Genomic DNA, 16119 nt, shown 5'->3' on the forward strand with positions numbered 1-16119 from the left:
ATTTGCCTTCTTTTTCTTCTTTCCCTCATCCCAGTTGTTCCTTCGAGAAATTTCTTTCCCTTTCATATCATCTATTGTATGTTTTGAGTTTTACTTACTCTTTCAGGTTCCTACAGGGGACACAATAGGATGTTTACACATGTGGGTCCAATTTATTTCACTTATGAGTATGGTCTCTAGTTGCATCCATTTACCTACAAAAGCCTTGAGTTTATCTTTTCCTATAGCTGAGTGATACTCCATTGTATAAAAAAAACGCATCTTTTTATCCATTCTTCAGTTGATGGGCATTTGGGTTGTTTCCAAGATTTAGCTAGAACAAATTGTGCTGCTATAAACATGGGTGCACATATATCGCTGTGGTATGTTTTTAATTCTTCTGGGAAAATACCAGAAGGGGAATAGCTGGGTTAAGTGGGACTTCTAATCCCAGTTTTCTGAGGAATCTCCAAACTGATTTTCACAGTGGTTTCACCAATCTACACTCCCACCAACAGTGGAGAAGGCTTCCTTTTTCCCCACAGCCTCTCCAGCATTTGTTATGGGTTGATTTCTTGATGATAGCCATTATTTCTGGGGTGAGATGGAATCTCAGTGTTGTTTTAATTTGCATTTCTCAAATGACTAATGATATGGAACATTTTTTCATGTATTTATTCACCATTAGTATTTCTTCATCTGAGAAGTGTGTATTCATCTCAGATGCCCATTTTTGGATTGGGTCCTTCAATTTTGGGGGCCTGATTTTTTAAAAAATTCTTTATATGTTCTAGATAGACGTCCTTTGTCTGAAGGGCAGTTGGCTAAAACTTTTTCCCAATTCATGGATTTTCTTTTACTCTGTTGTGATTTCTTTTGATGTGCAAAAACTTTTCAATAAAATGAGATCCCAGTTGTTGATTCTTTGAAGCATTTCCCATGCAGATTGGTTTTTGTTCATGAACTTGAACTCTCTGCCTACCCCTATAGCTTCAAGATTTTTACGTACTTTCTCTTCCAATAGATTTAGTGCTTCTGTTTTAATATTTAGATCTCTGATCCATTTTGACTTCAGTTTAGTGCATGGTGAGAGACACGGGTCTAGTTTTAGTCTTTGGTGTGTGGAAAGCCAGTTTTTCCAGCACCATTTATTAAAGAGGCTATCTTTCTTCCAGTGAACATGTTTGTCCCCTTTGTCAAAGATGACTAAGTGTGTTTGTAGTTGTGTCTGCATCTTCTAATCTGTTCCATTGATCTTCAGTCTGTTTTTTTGCCAGTACCATGCTGATTTAATTACAGTAGCTTTGCAGTATAATTTCAAGTCAGGAATTGTGATGCCTCCTGCCTTTCCTTTGTTTCCAGGATTGCTTTTGCTAGTCTAGGCTTCTTCTGGTTCCAGATGAATTTTAGGAATGTTTTCTCTAGATCTGTGAGGTATATTAATGGTATTTTAATTGGGATTGCATTGAATCTGTACAACAATTTTGGGAATATGGCCATTTTCATAATGTTAGTTCTTCCTATCCATGAACAAGGAGTATCTTTCCATTTTTTTTTCTTTCTTTTTTTTTTGGTCTTTTTGAGACAAGGTCTTGCTGTGTAGTTCAGGCTGGCCTTGAGCTCATTTTGTAACCCAGGCTGGTCTCAAACTCACAATGATCCTCCTGCCTCAGCCTCCTGAGTGCTGGGATTACAGGCGTGTGCCAACACACCTGGCCTATCTTTCCATTTTTTGATGTCCTCTTTGATCTCTTTCTTCAGAGTACTATAATTTTCACTGTTAGATCTTTTACTTCTTTTGTTAGATTGATTCTTAAGTATTTCATCTTTTTAGGTACTACTGTCAAAGGTGCGGTTTCCCTAATTTCTCTCTCAGTCTATTTGTTGTTTGTGTACTGGGATTCTATTGATTTTTTTAAGTGTTGACTTTGTATCCAGCTACACTACTGAATTTGGTTATTAAATCTGTAAGCCTTTTGGTCAAGTTGGGGGTCTTCTATGTAGAGTATCATGTCATCTGTGAATAATGATAATTTCACTTCTTCCTTTGCTGTCCTTATTCGTCTTATTTCTCTCTCTTGTCTAGTTGCTCTGGCTAATACTTCCAGAACTATACTGAATAGGAGTGGTGACAGTGGACATTACTTGTCTTGTTCCTGATTTTAAAAGTGAAAGCTTTCAGTTTTTGACCATTTAGAATGACGTTAGCTGTTGGGTTGTCACAGATGGCTTTTATCAGATTGAGGTAAAGTCCATCTATGCTAATTTTCTGTAGGGTTTGTATCATGAATAAGTGTTGGACTTTATCAGAAGTTTTTTCTGCATATACTGAGATGATCATGTGATTTTTGTCTCTGGCTCTATTAGTATGGTGTATTACATTAATTGATTTGCATATATTGAGCCATCCCTGCATTCCTGGAATGAATCCCACTTGGTCATGGTGTATAATCTTCTTGATTTGTTGCATTGTTTGCCAGGGTCTCACTGAGGATTTTTGTGTCTATATTCATTAGGGAGATTGGCCTGTAGTTCTCCTTTTTGGTTGGATCTTTCTCTGGTTTTGGTATCAGGATAATACTTGCCAAAAAAAAAAAAAAAAAAAAAAAGGATAACACTTGCCTCCAGGAATGAGTTGGGGATAATTCCTTGCCTTTCAATTTCATTGAAGAGTTTAAGAAGAATTGGTGATAAAATTCTCTAAATTTCTTGTGGAATTCAGCTGTGAATCCATTAAGACCTGGGCTTTTCTTTATTGGCAAGTTTTTTTGTTTGTTTCTGGTACCAGAAATTGGACTCAGGACCTTGTGCCTGTCACGCAGGCACTTGTGCTGCTAAGCTATATCCCTGGCCCCACTGGCAAGTTTTTTATTACATTCTCAATTTTTCTGGCTGATATTGAGTTATTCAGGATTTTTGTATCTTCTTCACTCACCTTTGGTAATTCATATGTGTCTAGAAATCTGTGCTTTTCCTCTGTGTTTTCCATCCTATGAGAGTAAAGATTTTCAAAGTAGGTATTGATGATCTTCTGAATTTCTACAGGATCTGCAGTGATTTCACCCCTTTCATTCCTTATTGCATGTATTTCAGTTTTTTCTTTTCTTTTTTTTTTATAAGGTTGGCTAGGGGTTTATTTTATTCATTTTTCAGTCTCCATTGTGTTAATTTCTGCCCTGAGCTTTATAATTTCCTGTCTTCTTTGGGCTTTGGGTTTGACTTGCCCTTCTTTTTCTAGAAGCTTGAGGTGCAGCACAAGATTGTTTGTGTTTTTCTGTTTTCCTGAGGTGGGAATTCACTGCTATAAATTTTCCTCTGAGGACTGCTTTCATTGCATCCCACAGGTTCTTGTAAGTTGTAGCTACATTTTCATTTGATTATAAATATCATTTAATGTCTACTTTGATTTCACCTGTGACCCACTGGTTGTTCAGGGGGGGCATTATTTAATTTCCATGTGTTTATGGAGTTTTCGTGATTTCTTTTGTCATTAATTTCCAGTTTCATTGCACTACGGTCTGATAGCATGCATGGGATAATTTCCTTTGCATTTACTTATGCATGTTCTATGTGCTAGCATATGGTCTATTTGAGAGAACGTCCCATGTGCAGCTGAGAAGAATGTGTATTCTGATGCTGTTGGATGGAACACTCTATAAAGGTCTACTAAGTCCATTTGTTCACAAGTTTGGTTAAGTTCTGTTATTTCTTTGCTCATTTTTTGTCTAGTTGATCTACCTCTTTGTGACAATGGGGTGTTAAAGTCCCCTGTTATGGTTGTGTTGCTGCTTATTTCATTTTTTCATGTCTGTTAAAATTTGTCTTATATAGCTGGTGCTCCTATATTTGGTGCGTAGACTGTTACCTCTTCCTGTTGAAGTTTTCCCTTCAAAAGTATGTCGTGACCTTCTTTAACTCTTTTGATTGTTCTTGGTTTGAAGTTCATGTTGTCTGCAAACAGAATAGCGACACCCGCTTTTTTTCTGGGTTCCTGTCATGTGGAGTATTGTTTTCAATCCTTTAATTTTCAGTCTATGAATTTCATTTTTTTTTTTTCTTTTGGTACTGGGAATTAAACTCAGGACCTTGCGCTTGCCGGGCAGGTGCTTGTGCCACTGAGCTTTTCTTTTCAGTTAAATGTGTTTTTTGTATACAGCATATAGTTGGATTTTGTTTCTTGATCTACTCTGTCAGTCTGCTTCTTTTGGTTGGTGAATTGAGACCATTTACACTGATGGTTAAAACTGATGTGTATTGGCTTATCTTTGTCATGTTATTTTCCTGCTGTTGGTTCCTCCTTTTTCCCTCTGTTTAATTGCTTGCTCTGCTTGGTGGTTCCTTTTTGTTGTTGTTCTTGAAGTTATTTTTGTCTTTTTATCTCTTTCTAGAATATCTTTTAGTACTCTTTGTAGGATTGGTTTGGTGCTCATGCATTTCTTCAGCTGTTCTCCAAAGAGCTTCTGATTATGGCTTCATCACTGGATGAGTGTGGAAGAACGTAAATTTCTCCTTTTTTATAATTTTTATTATTTTTATTTTTGGATTTTTGAGACAGAGTCTACATAGCTCAGACTGGCCTTGAACTCACTATGTAGTGCATGCTTGCCTTGAACTCATGGCAATCCTCCTGCCTCAGTCTCCTGAGGGCTGGGGCTACAGGTATATACCACCATGCTCAGTTTATAATTTCCAAAGAGCTTCTGATTATGGGTTAATCACTGAATAAGTATGGAACTGCCTAAATTTCTCTTTTTAAAGACAGTTATTTGGGTATGTACATTCTACCAAAGTTCAAAAAAGTCATAGTATGTTGAGGTAAATGATCACTTTTTTTTTTTTTTTGGTCTTTTTGAGACCGTTTCACTATGCAGTTCAGGCTGGTCTTGAACTCACTTTGAAGCCTAGGCTGGCCTTGAACTCACAATGATCCTCCTGCCTCAGCCTCCCAAGGGCTCAGATTACAGGTGTGCACCATCACACCTGGCTCGAGTATTTCTTTTTTTTTATTATTTTTTATTTTAAAGAGTAAGAGAAGGATAACAATAATGGGGGGGGGCTTGCCAAATTACAGACAGAGTGGTAGGAAATTATCAATGGTTATTGTTTTACATATTGTTTTCTACAAGATAGTTTCTCAGGAAAACAAATAGACAAATAATAGTGAGTTATAGACAAAAGAGGTAGGAGATTATCAATAGTTGTTGTACTCTACTTAGGTATCTTGAGTATTTCATTTGTATACAAGATTTTAAACCTTAAATTTGAATTACACTGAACAATAGTGGGAACATTATACAGTTAATATGTAACTACAGTCCAGTAGTATTTGGTATAGCTTACATGTAGCATGTTTTATTTTAAAACTCTGTATTGAAAATGCAGGGCTAGTCAGGCCATAGTTTAGCCCAGCAAGTTTGGTGACAGGATTAATGTCTATCTTTGCAGATACGGGAGTATGAGCAGGTCATCATTGAAGATCGCCTAGAAAAGGAGAAGACCAGGAAGAAGATGGAACAGGATGTGCTGGAACTGAAGAGTGCCATAAAGGTAGAGAACTGTAACTGGCTGGTGTCCTGGAGCCCCCAGGTCATAGCTACTCTACTGCCAAGGGACACAGCTTTTCTCATCCGTTATCAAACACAGTGGAACTTTGGAGCTGGGTGTGGTGATGCACACCCGTAATCCCAGAACTTGGAAAGCGGAGACAGGAAGATCACTGAGAATTCGAAGCCAGCCCAAACTATATAGCAAGACCCTGTCTTAGAAACCAAAACCAAAGTACACATGGCCCTTTACGATGGAGCAAACCAGCACGCAGGGCTGGCCTTTGTTCTGTCAGGTACAAGCGCAGAGCAGCTGATGTGGATAAGGAAGCAAAGGTGTGGAGTGCGAGCAAAACTGAGGGCCAGGGACGACCACCTCTGATCTAAACCAGATCTTGGCAGAGTGACTCCTGAGTATCCTGCTGCTCAAAATCCTGTTTGTAAGCCAGCCCAGGTGACCTGCTGAGGCCTGAGGGAGGTGCTTGCCAAAAAGCTGAGGGATCAAGCAGCTGGTTAGCAAAAGAGATGTTTTAGTTTTCTGTGAGCTCACCTGTTAGCAATGACGAAACTAGCAGGGGCACACACTTTGGGAAATGTTTTAAACAAAAACTATAATACTATCAGCTGGGCTGAAGCTGCTGCCTGGGAAACACCCACCCCAAGAGGTGTATCTGTGGAGACCCCAGGCAGCAAACTATAGTTTGAGTTGTAGATGAGGGGCTGGACTAAAAAAGGAAGCTCCCCCTTCTTTTTTTCATCTTTTTGAGACAGGGTTTTGCTACTAAGTTCAGGCTGGCCCTGAACTTATTATGTAGCACAGGCTGGCCTCGAACTCACAGTGATCCTCCTGCCTCAGCCTCCTGAGTGCTGGGATTACAAGTGTATGCCACCACGCCCAGCTCCTTACTTTTTACATTTTGTTATTTTATACTAACACATTCTCATACTACAAAGGCAATTTAGTGGAAGAATCTTTCAAAAAAGGTAGCTTTGACATCCACTGAGGACCAGATGTTAGCAGAGTTGGATGTATGATTAGCAAATATTTACCAAGCTTCCCTATTTTCCATTTGTCAAGATTCTTTGATTTAGGGCCAAAATCTAAGAACTGGCTGGACTACTTTTGTTTTCATTGGTGGAGTTTCTCCCAGTCTTTAAGGCTTAGGATGATTTTTGACCTTTTTTTTTTGGTACTGGTACTCAGAACCTTGTGCTTGTCAGGCAGGTGCTGTTCCGCTAAGCTATATCCTCGGCCTAGGATGATTTTCCAAGTAGCCTTGACTACATTCCTAGTCAAAGAGCTCTTTAAATTTTTTGGGGGGCGGCAGGTACCAGACATCAGACTCAGGACCTTGCACTTGCCAGGCAGGTGTGTTGCTGAGCTATATCCCCTGCCCTTTGTTTTGCTGAATTCACAATGTAGCCCAGCCTTGCCTTGAACCTGAGGTAATCTTCTGGCATCAGCCTCCAGTACTTGGATTACAGGCGTGTGCCACTGCACCTCCAGCCTTTAAATCCTTTTTGAAAGTAAGATTTAGTCAATTACTAAAGATAAGAAATGGACTAGGCAGCCTAGTGAAGCCATCTGACTAGTTCCTGCATTTTTTTGGTTGCTGTTGCTGTTTGTTTCCTCATACCGGTAACTGAACTCAGGACTTTGTGCTTGCCAGGCAGGCACTTAGGCCATGGAGCTAAATCCCCAGCCCTCGGTTCCTGAATTTCTGACTGAGTCAGGTAACTGAGATTCTCCTGGATCTTCCTAGAGGCAAGGAGTTCAAGGACGTCAGGGTTCTAAGCATGAAGGAGAACCTGGCCTCACCACATTCTCCAAGTTGTGCACACAGGGAAGCGTTACTGTAGCGACAGTGCCGGGCCACTCTGAAGTCTGAGGCTTCCGTGGGAAGGGGAGCAGCATGGCAGACACACACTAAGTGGTACTCACTTCCCCTTCCTCTTCCAGCTACAGGCCTGGTGGCGGGGCACCGTGATACGGAGGGAAATTGGAGGCTTCAAAATGCCTAAGAAGGAGAAAGATGACAGTAAGGATTCGAAAGGGAAAGACAAGGACAAACAAAAACGAAGAGGTAAGAAGTGACCTAATTACCTCCTGTCCTTGCTGCTGGAATTCTGAAGACTGGAAGCATCACAGAGAACTCATCTACGAGTTACTTCTTTGGACATTACCAGGTAAAACCTGGAGATTTCACCTGAACTAGGACTACACCATTGCTTTAGGCTTGCCTCATACATTGGACTTTGCTTAGAAGAAGTATTTTTAGCAGTCTATTCCTCTTGCACTTTCTTAACAGAAAAACTCTTGGGTGTATCTGATTCTATCTAATTACACAATAAATTTTAACAAATGCTTGTTCCTGCCTTTTCGATTAGTGTTTTTATTGGGGGAGGGTGGCAGAATATTCATATACTGCTCCAGCAACATTCTGGGGTATAAATTATAGACAAGCTAGAAATGGGGTGTTAGGATACATGGCTCACACATGGTAAAGATGACACACAGGTTCTCTGGAAGGCTAGCTTGGAGTTGGTTTTTTTTTTTTGTTTTTTGTTTTTGAGACAGGGTCTTTCTATGTAGTTCAGGCTATCCTTGAATTTGTGGTGATCCTCCTGCTTCAGTGTCCCAAGTGCTGGGATTACAGGCATGAACCACCGTGCTGGTTTAAAATTTGGAGATATTTTCAACAAGACACAACTATTCCCACCTTGTGGCGTATTAAGACTGGAGGAGGGCTGGCATATGAAAATACTTCCCAATGCCAGGAACACAGCACAGCTGTGTCATTCCGCTTCCCTTATACAACAACCCCCCCAGGTCATGCTTGCCCTGATCAACCAAAACAATGTCTAGGGATGCTAATGCTTTCTCTAAAGCACAGCTGGAAACTTCTGAGAGAAAAGCTGTTCGCAAGTGTCACATTTATTTCATGATAAGACCTCTATTCAACTTCAACTACAGGGCAATCTTGCTATCTGTACTTCTTTAAACTCGAAGGGCTGTTTTAGTAAAATTACAGTAGTATCCTCTGGTGTTGCTTCAGTGAGTTAGATATCCCATCCTTGGCTGCCTGGCTAAGGAAACTATAGTTTAGATATGAACATTTCCAAACATTCATTACATGCTACTGAAGTGTTGGCTTTATTTTAATGTCAATGTGTAAGGTGGCATACAGGCAACTTCAAATAGCGTACATGATACTGACATTTATACTTAAACTTATGCAATATATTTACAGACACATACAAATATAGGACAATGTTTTACAAAATCTTTTACTAATTACATGTTTATAACATTTTCAGAATAAAATGAATCTGCTGTAAACCAGCTCACTGCAACATATAAATAAAAGGCTCCTACTATCCATGTTTTCCTTCATTTCTAGACCCACTTAAGCACTTAAGTTTTTCAAATTCATCAGATTCGTCAGCATAGTCCCACATCATTAGTTGCTGCTGACGGTAGGAAGCAAGATAAATTACAGACTCTGTGATTAGCTGTGCGGTGCATTTTAAGAAGCTGTTAAGAAGAGTGACCTCCTGCTATGCCTTCTCTTCTGTTCCAGCCAGATACCCAGGCCTCCTCCTGTGAAGTTTCCAGACCTGGTTATTAAGGAGAATGCTGGTTTGCAGTGTGCAGCAGACGCATTTGAAGGCCTGGAAACTGCTGACGGGAAATCGCTGTAGGTGGCAGGGGCTGCCCAGGGCACCGAGCCTGTTGGTGTTGACACTCTCAGTGCCGGGGGGGGGGGGGGGTGTTCCTTCTTCCCGCCCAGGGCAAGTGTGACCAGGCCACGTTCACCATACACATCTAGCAAGCCTAAATGTTAAATGGAATTGTTCCAGTTTTTTTAAAAAAAGGTATATAGGTATGGTACATACAAAACACTGAATACCAACATTCTCCAACAAAAGCATTATGATCTTTCTTTTGAGACAGGGTCTCACTGTGTAGTTCAGGCTGGCCTCACTGACAGAAAGAATTCAATATATCTGATATTTTTCTTTTACTATTAGCCAAAACTGGACACAAAATTTTTTTCTAACAATTCAAACACAAATTTGAATTAGCTTGACAAAAATACATTAAGGTTTCATATTAAGTATAAAATTTAAGATAAACTGAAATTCCCACTTATTCCTGTATAAAAATGAGATATAGTCAGTGTTGCATTCTGTAATGCATTCTGGAGTCATTCCCCACATGTTATATTACAACGCATAAGCTGGAGATTTTACTGAGGTTTAATGCTGACTAGAAGGAAAAATATCTAGTTAAAAAAGTACTGCTAAATTCTAACCAAGTTATATGGTTGGCGGGTGTGCTTGGACCTGTGAAAGTAGTGGGTCTGGCTCTAAGTGTTTATAAACATTTTATTTTCATTCTGTGAGGACTTTAAGGATTGGGCTTTCAGCTCAGATGTTAATGTTATAATGTTAAACTTGAACGAAGTGGTAAGGTTCTAATGAAAAGTTTACCCTGCAAGAACACGGAGAAAACATTATTTCAGATAATTAGAATGACTTCGTCCAAAGTACTGAGATGCGGCATTTACCAATGCGTACTCTACTTGGTTTACAAAGGCAGTGAACACCAAAAGCTATGACTGACAACTAAAAAGGTACACGGTTTAAACTTGGTAAAGGCTCCGCCCTTGTACCCTGTGAGCCCTCAGCCCTTTGCTCGCCGCAGCTGGGCAGAGAGGGCACTGGGGATAGAGCCTGTGGTGGGGAGATGGAGAGGACAGTTCCTAGGAAGCCCTAAGCGCTCTCACCCCACCAGGTCCTAGAGGTTACCTGACAGGTACAGGAAACCTGGCTTCCTTTGGCCCCTCTTGCTTGCTCTCCCTCATCTCCCACTGGCCGGGGAGCTAAGTGTCTGTAAGGGCTGGAATGCGCCTGCGGGCCCAGGGATCCTGGGAGCAGCTTGGGGGGGAGGCGGCGCCCCGAAGCCAGCACACAGCGGGCTGCTCCAGGGCCATCCTCTAGCAGGAAGATGATGCAGAGGTGACTGGAATCACAGAGCATCCGGAACACTGCTTTAGATACAACTCCACCTGCCCTACTGTGCACAGTCTAGGTTTGCTGTAGTATTCTTGCTTTACCTTTGACAAACAGGCCGCGTCACCCTAACATGGATTTTGATTTTAAATGTGGCTGAACTGCAGTGGAGGCAGTGTCCCCAACATGGCAAATGCAGCCTGAAGCTGCATGAAGCCACCAGGAAGGATGCGGATATGGATCCCTAGGCCTCACCCCAGCTCCACTGAGTGCAAACCTGCAAATGCTCGGGAGAGTCTCGCGCACAGTTCCTAGCTGTCTCCAGAGCTCAGGAGATAGCTGCACATCTGCGCCTTCCACACTCTGCTACCGGAACAAGCCTGCCTGTGTCTAGCCCCTGCAGGGGCTTCCGTGTTGTGGGGGGTCTCAGTAATGAGAAACGGCATTTGAGAAATTCAACTATGTCATTAAAAAAAAAAAAAGAATCAATGGAAACGAATAGAACCTCCCCTAAAATGGAGAAATGAAGCCAAACATTCCCAGTAGGAATCATGGAAACGTCCATTCTAGAATGCGTAAGAGCTCTGGTTAAGCAGATGGCCAGCAGCAGCAATCACGGTGTCCTGCTCGTACGGTGGCCACGCCAATGCCCGTGGTCGTGTGGTCCTTACACAGCAGACAGCTGCTGCTGTGGCTGCTGCTGTTTGGGTGGGGCGAGTGCCAGGAGGGCCTGCACCGTCACTGCAACCTGGCCCAAACCTTTCTCTTCTAAAATGTGGAGAGGCAAGCACAATTGCTCCTACAGTGGGACAACGTGACATAAAAACAAACAAAAGAGAATATAAGGTAAACATCACAGAACTAAAAGGAAAAAAGCAGCACTTCTCCCTCAGTATCACTATATGAAATATGAAAAGTCAGTACTCAGGAAAGCTGACCTGTTAGTATGAGTTAGACACAGCTCATGTCTGACACTCACTGTCGCTTTATTAACACAACTGAAGTACATACAGATCATTTTGAAAATTCAAAACTTGACTAGTAGTATACATTTACACATCCAACAGAGGAAGAATACAATACTGTGAAGTAAAAACAGCAATATCCTTTCTTTTTTGACACAAGGTCTCATATGTAGTTCAGGCTTTCCTTGAACTCACTGTGGAGCCCAGGTTGGTCTGGAACTCTTGATCATCCTCCTGCCTCAGCTTCCCAAGCCTTGGGATTACAGATGCGTGCCACCATCCCCAGCTAAAGTCTTTTATTTTTGATAAATAAAAGACTAATGCAAATCTTTAAAACAGGCAGGGGAAAAACACTCTTCCAAGTTACCAGGATGATTACAGTCTGCAACTATAAGTAACATATGAGGAGAAAGTTTTGGAAGGTACACACCACAGGAATACAGGATGGGCTCGTGACATCACTGGAGTTTTATGAAAAGGGAAGCCCCTACCTGCCTCATCATCCTGTTCTGAAAACCAGGTTCTTAGACCAAGCAGGGATCACATGAAGAACCTGGATGTACACTAGGCTTCTGAGATTCAGATATATTTCAGAGACTTTCCTCAATACTGGATAATTCATAGAAGGCCCAATCTGAATTAGTTAAATAAACAAATTACAAAATTAAAAAGCAATTGTATGCGAAAAAGTAAACTATTTCATATTCTGGAATCTGATGGGTTAAATTATGCTGGACAACTATTATGTCAGCTTAGTAACAACTTAACCACCAATTTGTCTGAAGTTTTACATGTTTGCTTAAGAAGTTGAATACATCTTGTTTGCCTAATTAACTTGTTTGATTAATCCTTTCTTGTAAGAGAAAAGGGAAAATCTTAAGTGTACCACTTAGCATTGGCTTTCTGTTACGACTAAATCAGGAGAATGAGACTACTCAGTAGAATGCTGGTTCCGTTAAAAACATATATATACATAGATAGGATGATAAGTGGATTTCTCTCTGCTTCTCAATTGGCACTTCTTATAGCATATTACTAGGAAGTTTTACAAAAAGTTATATGTAATAAAAATATAGCAAGTATTTTTTGAGGCAGTTACTGGTACTTGTGTTTACTTTCCTTTTACTTAATAGCTATTTTGCTAAAACAAAGTAACTGGAACCTTTTGACCTAATGCAGTTAAGTTTGTGTAACTACTTTGAGTCCTACTCCAGATACAGACTATTGAAAACCAATCTGCCTGGTGCTCTGCTTTCTGCAGGGCTGATTCCCTGGTCTTCTCCAGGAGCGCTGTGGCTGAGCCCATGGTGTGGTGCCCACTCCTTGGGACTGGGGCTTTCTAGGTGCACCTGTATCTTCCGGCTGGGCTGCAGGGACCACTGTGTGTTCAGGAGAATGCACACGACCACCCTAAATGATACCTAAGGCCATGTTTTTTTAAAAAATGTTTTTGTTTTTTTAAACAAACAAAGCTCTATAAAACAATAATCACTAACTCTTTAGATATATTAAAAATAAAACAAACTCAAAACCCCAACCTCTGGAAGGCACTACTGTATAAAACTGAAGATTTTCTTTCTTTTTTTTTCCAGTACTAGGATTGAATCATGGATGCTCACAGTGAGCTATATCCTTAGCTAGCCAGCTAGCCAGCCAACCAGTCAACCTTCCTTCCCTCCATATTTATGTATGGAAGTATGTGTGCGTGTATGTATGTATGCATGTGTTTTTTAAAATTTAGAGACAGGGTCTTACTAAGTTGCTAAATTACCTGGGCTGGCTTGAATTTGTGATTCTTCTGCCTCAGCCTCCAAGTGTTCGGCCCCATTCCAAGCTAATTATAAAGTAACATTAAGGTCCAGAAACAAATATACTAAGTAGTTTGAAAAACACTGACAATATTTGTTTCCTTGGGTACAGACCCAAAACTGCAGTCTAATACTTTACATACTACTGTTCAGATATAATCTCCCCAAGAGTCTATAAAATACCAATTCACCTACTTGGATAGTTCAACTATATTAAAAATTATATAAATTCCAACTTTAAATTCTAAGTAGGATTACAGAAGTGAATCACAATCTCAGTAAGCTAAGGAAATCTGGACAAGTACCTAAAGGTCACATGGGCCATGTGTTTCATGAGAATATGCAAATGTATTTACTGGGCTCAGAACAGCATTTTACAGAACCTTATGACCTTTAAGCTGAACATTCTGACCAAATTAAAGTTATGAAGACTAAATGGCCAGTGTCTTCCAAATGTCCAGACTCCTACATGGACCTGTGCCTCTCAATCAAGGGCAAGCTCAGGATTTCAAGGCGGATAGCTAAGTGACAAGGTATCCCTAACCAGGCAGGATACTACTCTTCTGTAGCAGCAGCTGATGGAGAGGTTCAGCAGCTCACACACCGACCTTTAGGCTGTGCTGAGGCATACAGAAATGCTCAGGCGAGGGTTTTACTGTCATGTGGAAGTAATAAAGTTTTTATGTCATGTTCTAAGAACAGGTTCAGGACTGTATTAGTAGAAATGCTTCAGCATTTATGATAAGAGGGAAAAAAGGCCACATGATCAGGAGAGAAAGTGCTCGTGTTTTGTTGGCAATCGTGAATGCTTATGGATGTGATAAGCTGCTCCTATGGACCTCTGAGGAGAGGATTATCTAAGATTAGTTCCTTGATGCCAGGGGGAAAAAGCACATACATAAACTATTCTGCCTGAGAAACAGGCCAAGTGCAAGGAATGTGGCGGAAAATCATGGGAATGCAGTCTTTCAGCGAGAGGGGAAGATCCAGGAATAAAGCATACGGAGAGTTAACATCGAAGTACAGTAAAACGCCACAAAACCCAGAAGCTGGACAGACAGAGAGACAAAACTGGATTCTTCTGAATGTGCCCCAAGAGAAAGTAGTGTTTCGACAGTTCTTTTAACGCTGAGGTTTAGCTGAAGGATGTCGGAAGGGGAACAAAGATTGTCCTGTCCAAAGTGTGAGCAGGAAAGGAAACAGAAAAACAAGGTCAGTGGATCAGAAATGCAGATTTGAGCACAGAGTTCAGTATAATCATTTCAATCACAAGTCAAAATTACATGTGCTGCAACATTTTAATTATGATGAATAAAAATAAAATGCTGAAAAACAAAATGACTTCTATGTGCAGACTGATTTCACTACTAAATAACAGCATGAAATCTGTTTGCTGGTACCCAGTATAAACATTAAAGACATGAGCAGAACTGGAGGCTGGCTTAAAGGGGGTGAGATAACCTCCTCCTCAATGCTTTTTTTTTTTGAGACAGGGTCTTGCTATGCAGTTTGGGCTGGCCTTGAACTCACTATACAACCCAGGCTGGCCTCAAATTCATGGCAATCCTCCTGCCTCAGCCTCCCAAGTGCTGGGATTACAGGCATGCCCAGCCCAAAAATACTCTTTAACACGTAAACAAGATACTGGACTCAAACAGAAGTTTTATACTCCAAGATAGGTCTTTTTTTAAAATGCAACTTGTTTAATAAAAGCATAGAGGTGAATACCCATAATAAAAGTGAATACTTACTCTCCTCATAAATCAATTTTTTAGTAACTGGACTCTTTAATGCTCCCTAACTTAGCTTGTGTACCCTTTAAGTTACATGGGGAAAAGGGATTGTTTGCCTTCATGCATATTACTTGGGCACATCGTAGGATCTGAGAAATATCTACAATATTTTCTATTTTACATTTTCAAAAGTGACCATGATTTCACCCCCAATTGTCCTTTCAAGGCAGCAAAGCAAGCAGAGATGCTGCGGTAAAGGCTAAGGGGAGGCGGAGGAGGGAGGGGGGCCAGGGCACAAGTTGGGACCTTCCAGTTGAGCACTTATCCACCTCCCTCCGACTTGCGTGGCAAAGGGCAGGGTAACAGGAAGCTGTCTAAACAGGTGGCAGCAGTGGTGGCAGTGGTCAGCGACTTGGGTGAACAGCAGAAGGAGAAAAGGAAGAGGTGGCCTTTGTGGGATACTGTTTCCTCTTTATGGTGTGCAAGAGGAAGAGGGAGGAAGGCTGCATCCAGAACCTTAGACTAAGCACCCTGAAAAAGACTCAGTCTTTTAAAATTGTACTTTTCTATTTTTGTACTTGGCTTCAAGTAGCACAGCCCTGATAGAAATGGTGGCTGGCCCATAATACCACTGACTTAAATGCATGTTTGAAGGTATATAGTTTTTTTATTCTTTTATTTTTTGTACTGGGAACTGAACTCAGGACCTTGTGCTTGGAAGGTACACTGTTTTCCTATTTTGCCGACTGCAGAACATTCTCGAAGATTTCAGGTTAGGGACTTTCAATCTGAGACAGGATAATTCCGTAAAGCCTAGCATAATGTCTTGTAAAGCTGGAAAACAGCACTTTGAACAAATACTGACTTAAGCCAAGGCAGCATGCCTTGCTTCTTTTTGGAGTCCCATCCCATGACCCACCCACGCTGCACTCCAGAGCCACTGTGGTGTGGAGCTGAAGCAGGCACCAGGCATGTCTCTGCAAGCCGGGACAGCTCGGCCCAAGGAAGTGGGTAGTGGGAAGGAGGGAGGACGGACTGGATGTTAATGTGTACGTGCACATGTTAGAACTCTACT

The 16119-nt window shown here is 41.1% G+C and overlaps 2 protein-coding genes across 12 annotated transcripts in view; one reads left to right on the plus strand and one right to left on the minus strand.

Annotated features, from left to right (window-relative positions):
* Iqcg (IQ motif containing G) overlaps positions 1-7893 on the plus strand; it is a 37030-nt gene extending 29137 nt beyond the window's left edge. For all 4 annotated transcript variants that reach the window (XM_013513365.1, XM_013513363.1, XM_005383090.2 and 1 more), the window contains exons 10-11: positions 5425-5526; positions 7483-7893. In XM_013513365.1, coding sequence (XP_013368819.1) covers positions 5425-5526; positions 7483-7617 — 237 coding nt within the window. In that variant the 3' untranslated portion in view covers positions 7618-7893. The remainder of the gene's footprint in view (positions 1-5424; positions 5527-7482) is intronic.
* A 759-nt stretch (positions 7894-8652) lies between these two features.
* The window catches only part of Lrch3 (leucine-rich repeats and calponin homology (CH) domain containing 3), an 88306-nt gene continuing 80839 nt past the window's right edge, over positions 8653-16119 (minus strand). For 2 of the 8 annotated variants that reach the window (XM_005383085.2, XM_005383087.2), the window contains exon 20: positions 13265-14483. In XM_005383085.2, coding sequence (XP_005383142.1) covers positions 14280-14483 — 204 coding nt within the window. In that variant the 3' untranslated portion in view covers positions 13265-14279. Of the gene's footprint in view, positions 11338-13261; positions 14484-16119 lie in introns of those variants that run through there. The other 6 variants (XR_001233690.1, XM_005383086.2, XM_005383089.2 and 3 more) reach the window with 6 other exon arrangements.

This window comes from Chinchilla lanigera, unplaced genomic scaffold, assembly GCF_000276665.1.
Source record: "Chinchilla lanigera isolate Chin_1 unplaced genomic scaffold, ChiLan1.0 scaffold00019, whole genome shotgun sequence".
In the NCBI taxonomy this organism is placed as follows: Eukaryota; Metazoa; Chordata; class Mammalia; order Rodentia; family Chinchillidae; genus Chinchilla; species Chinchilla lanigera.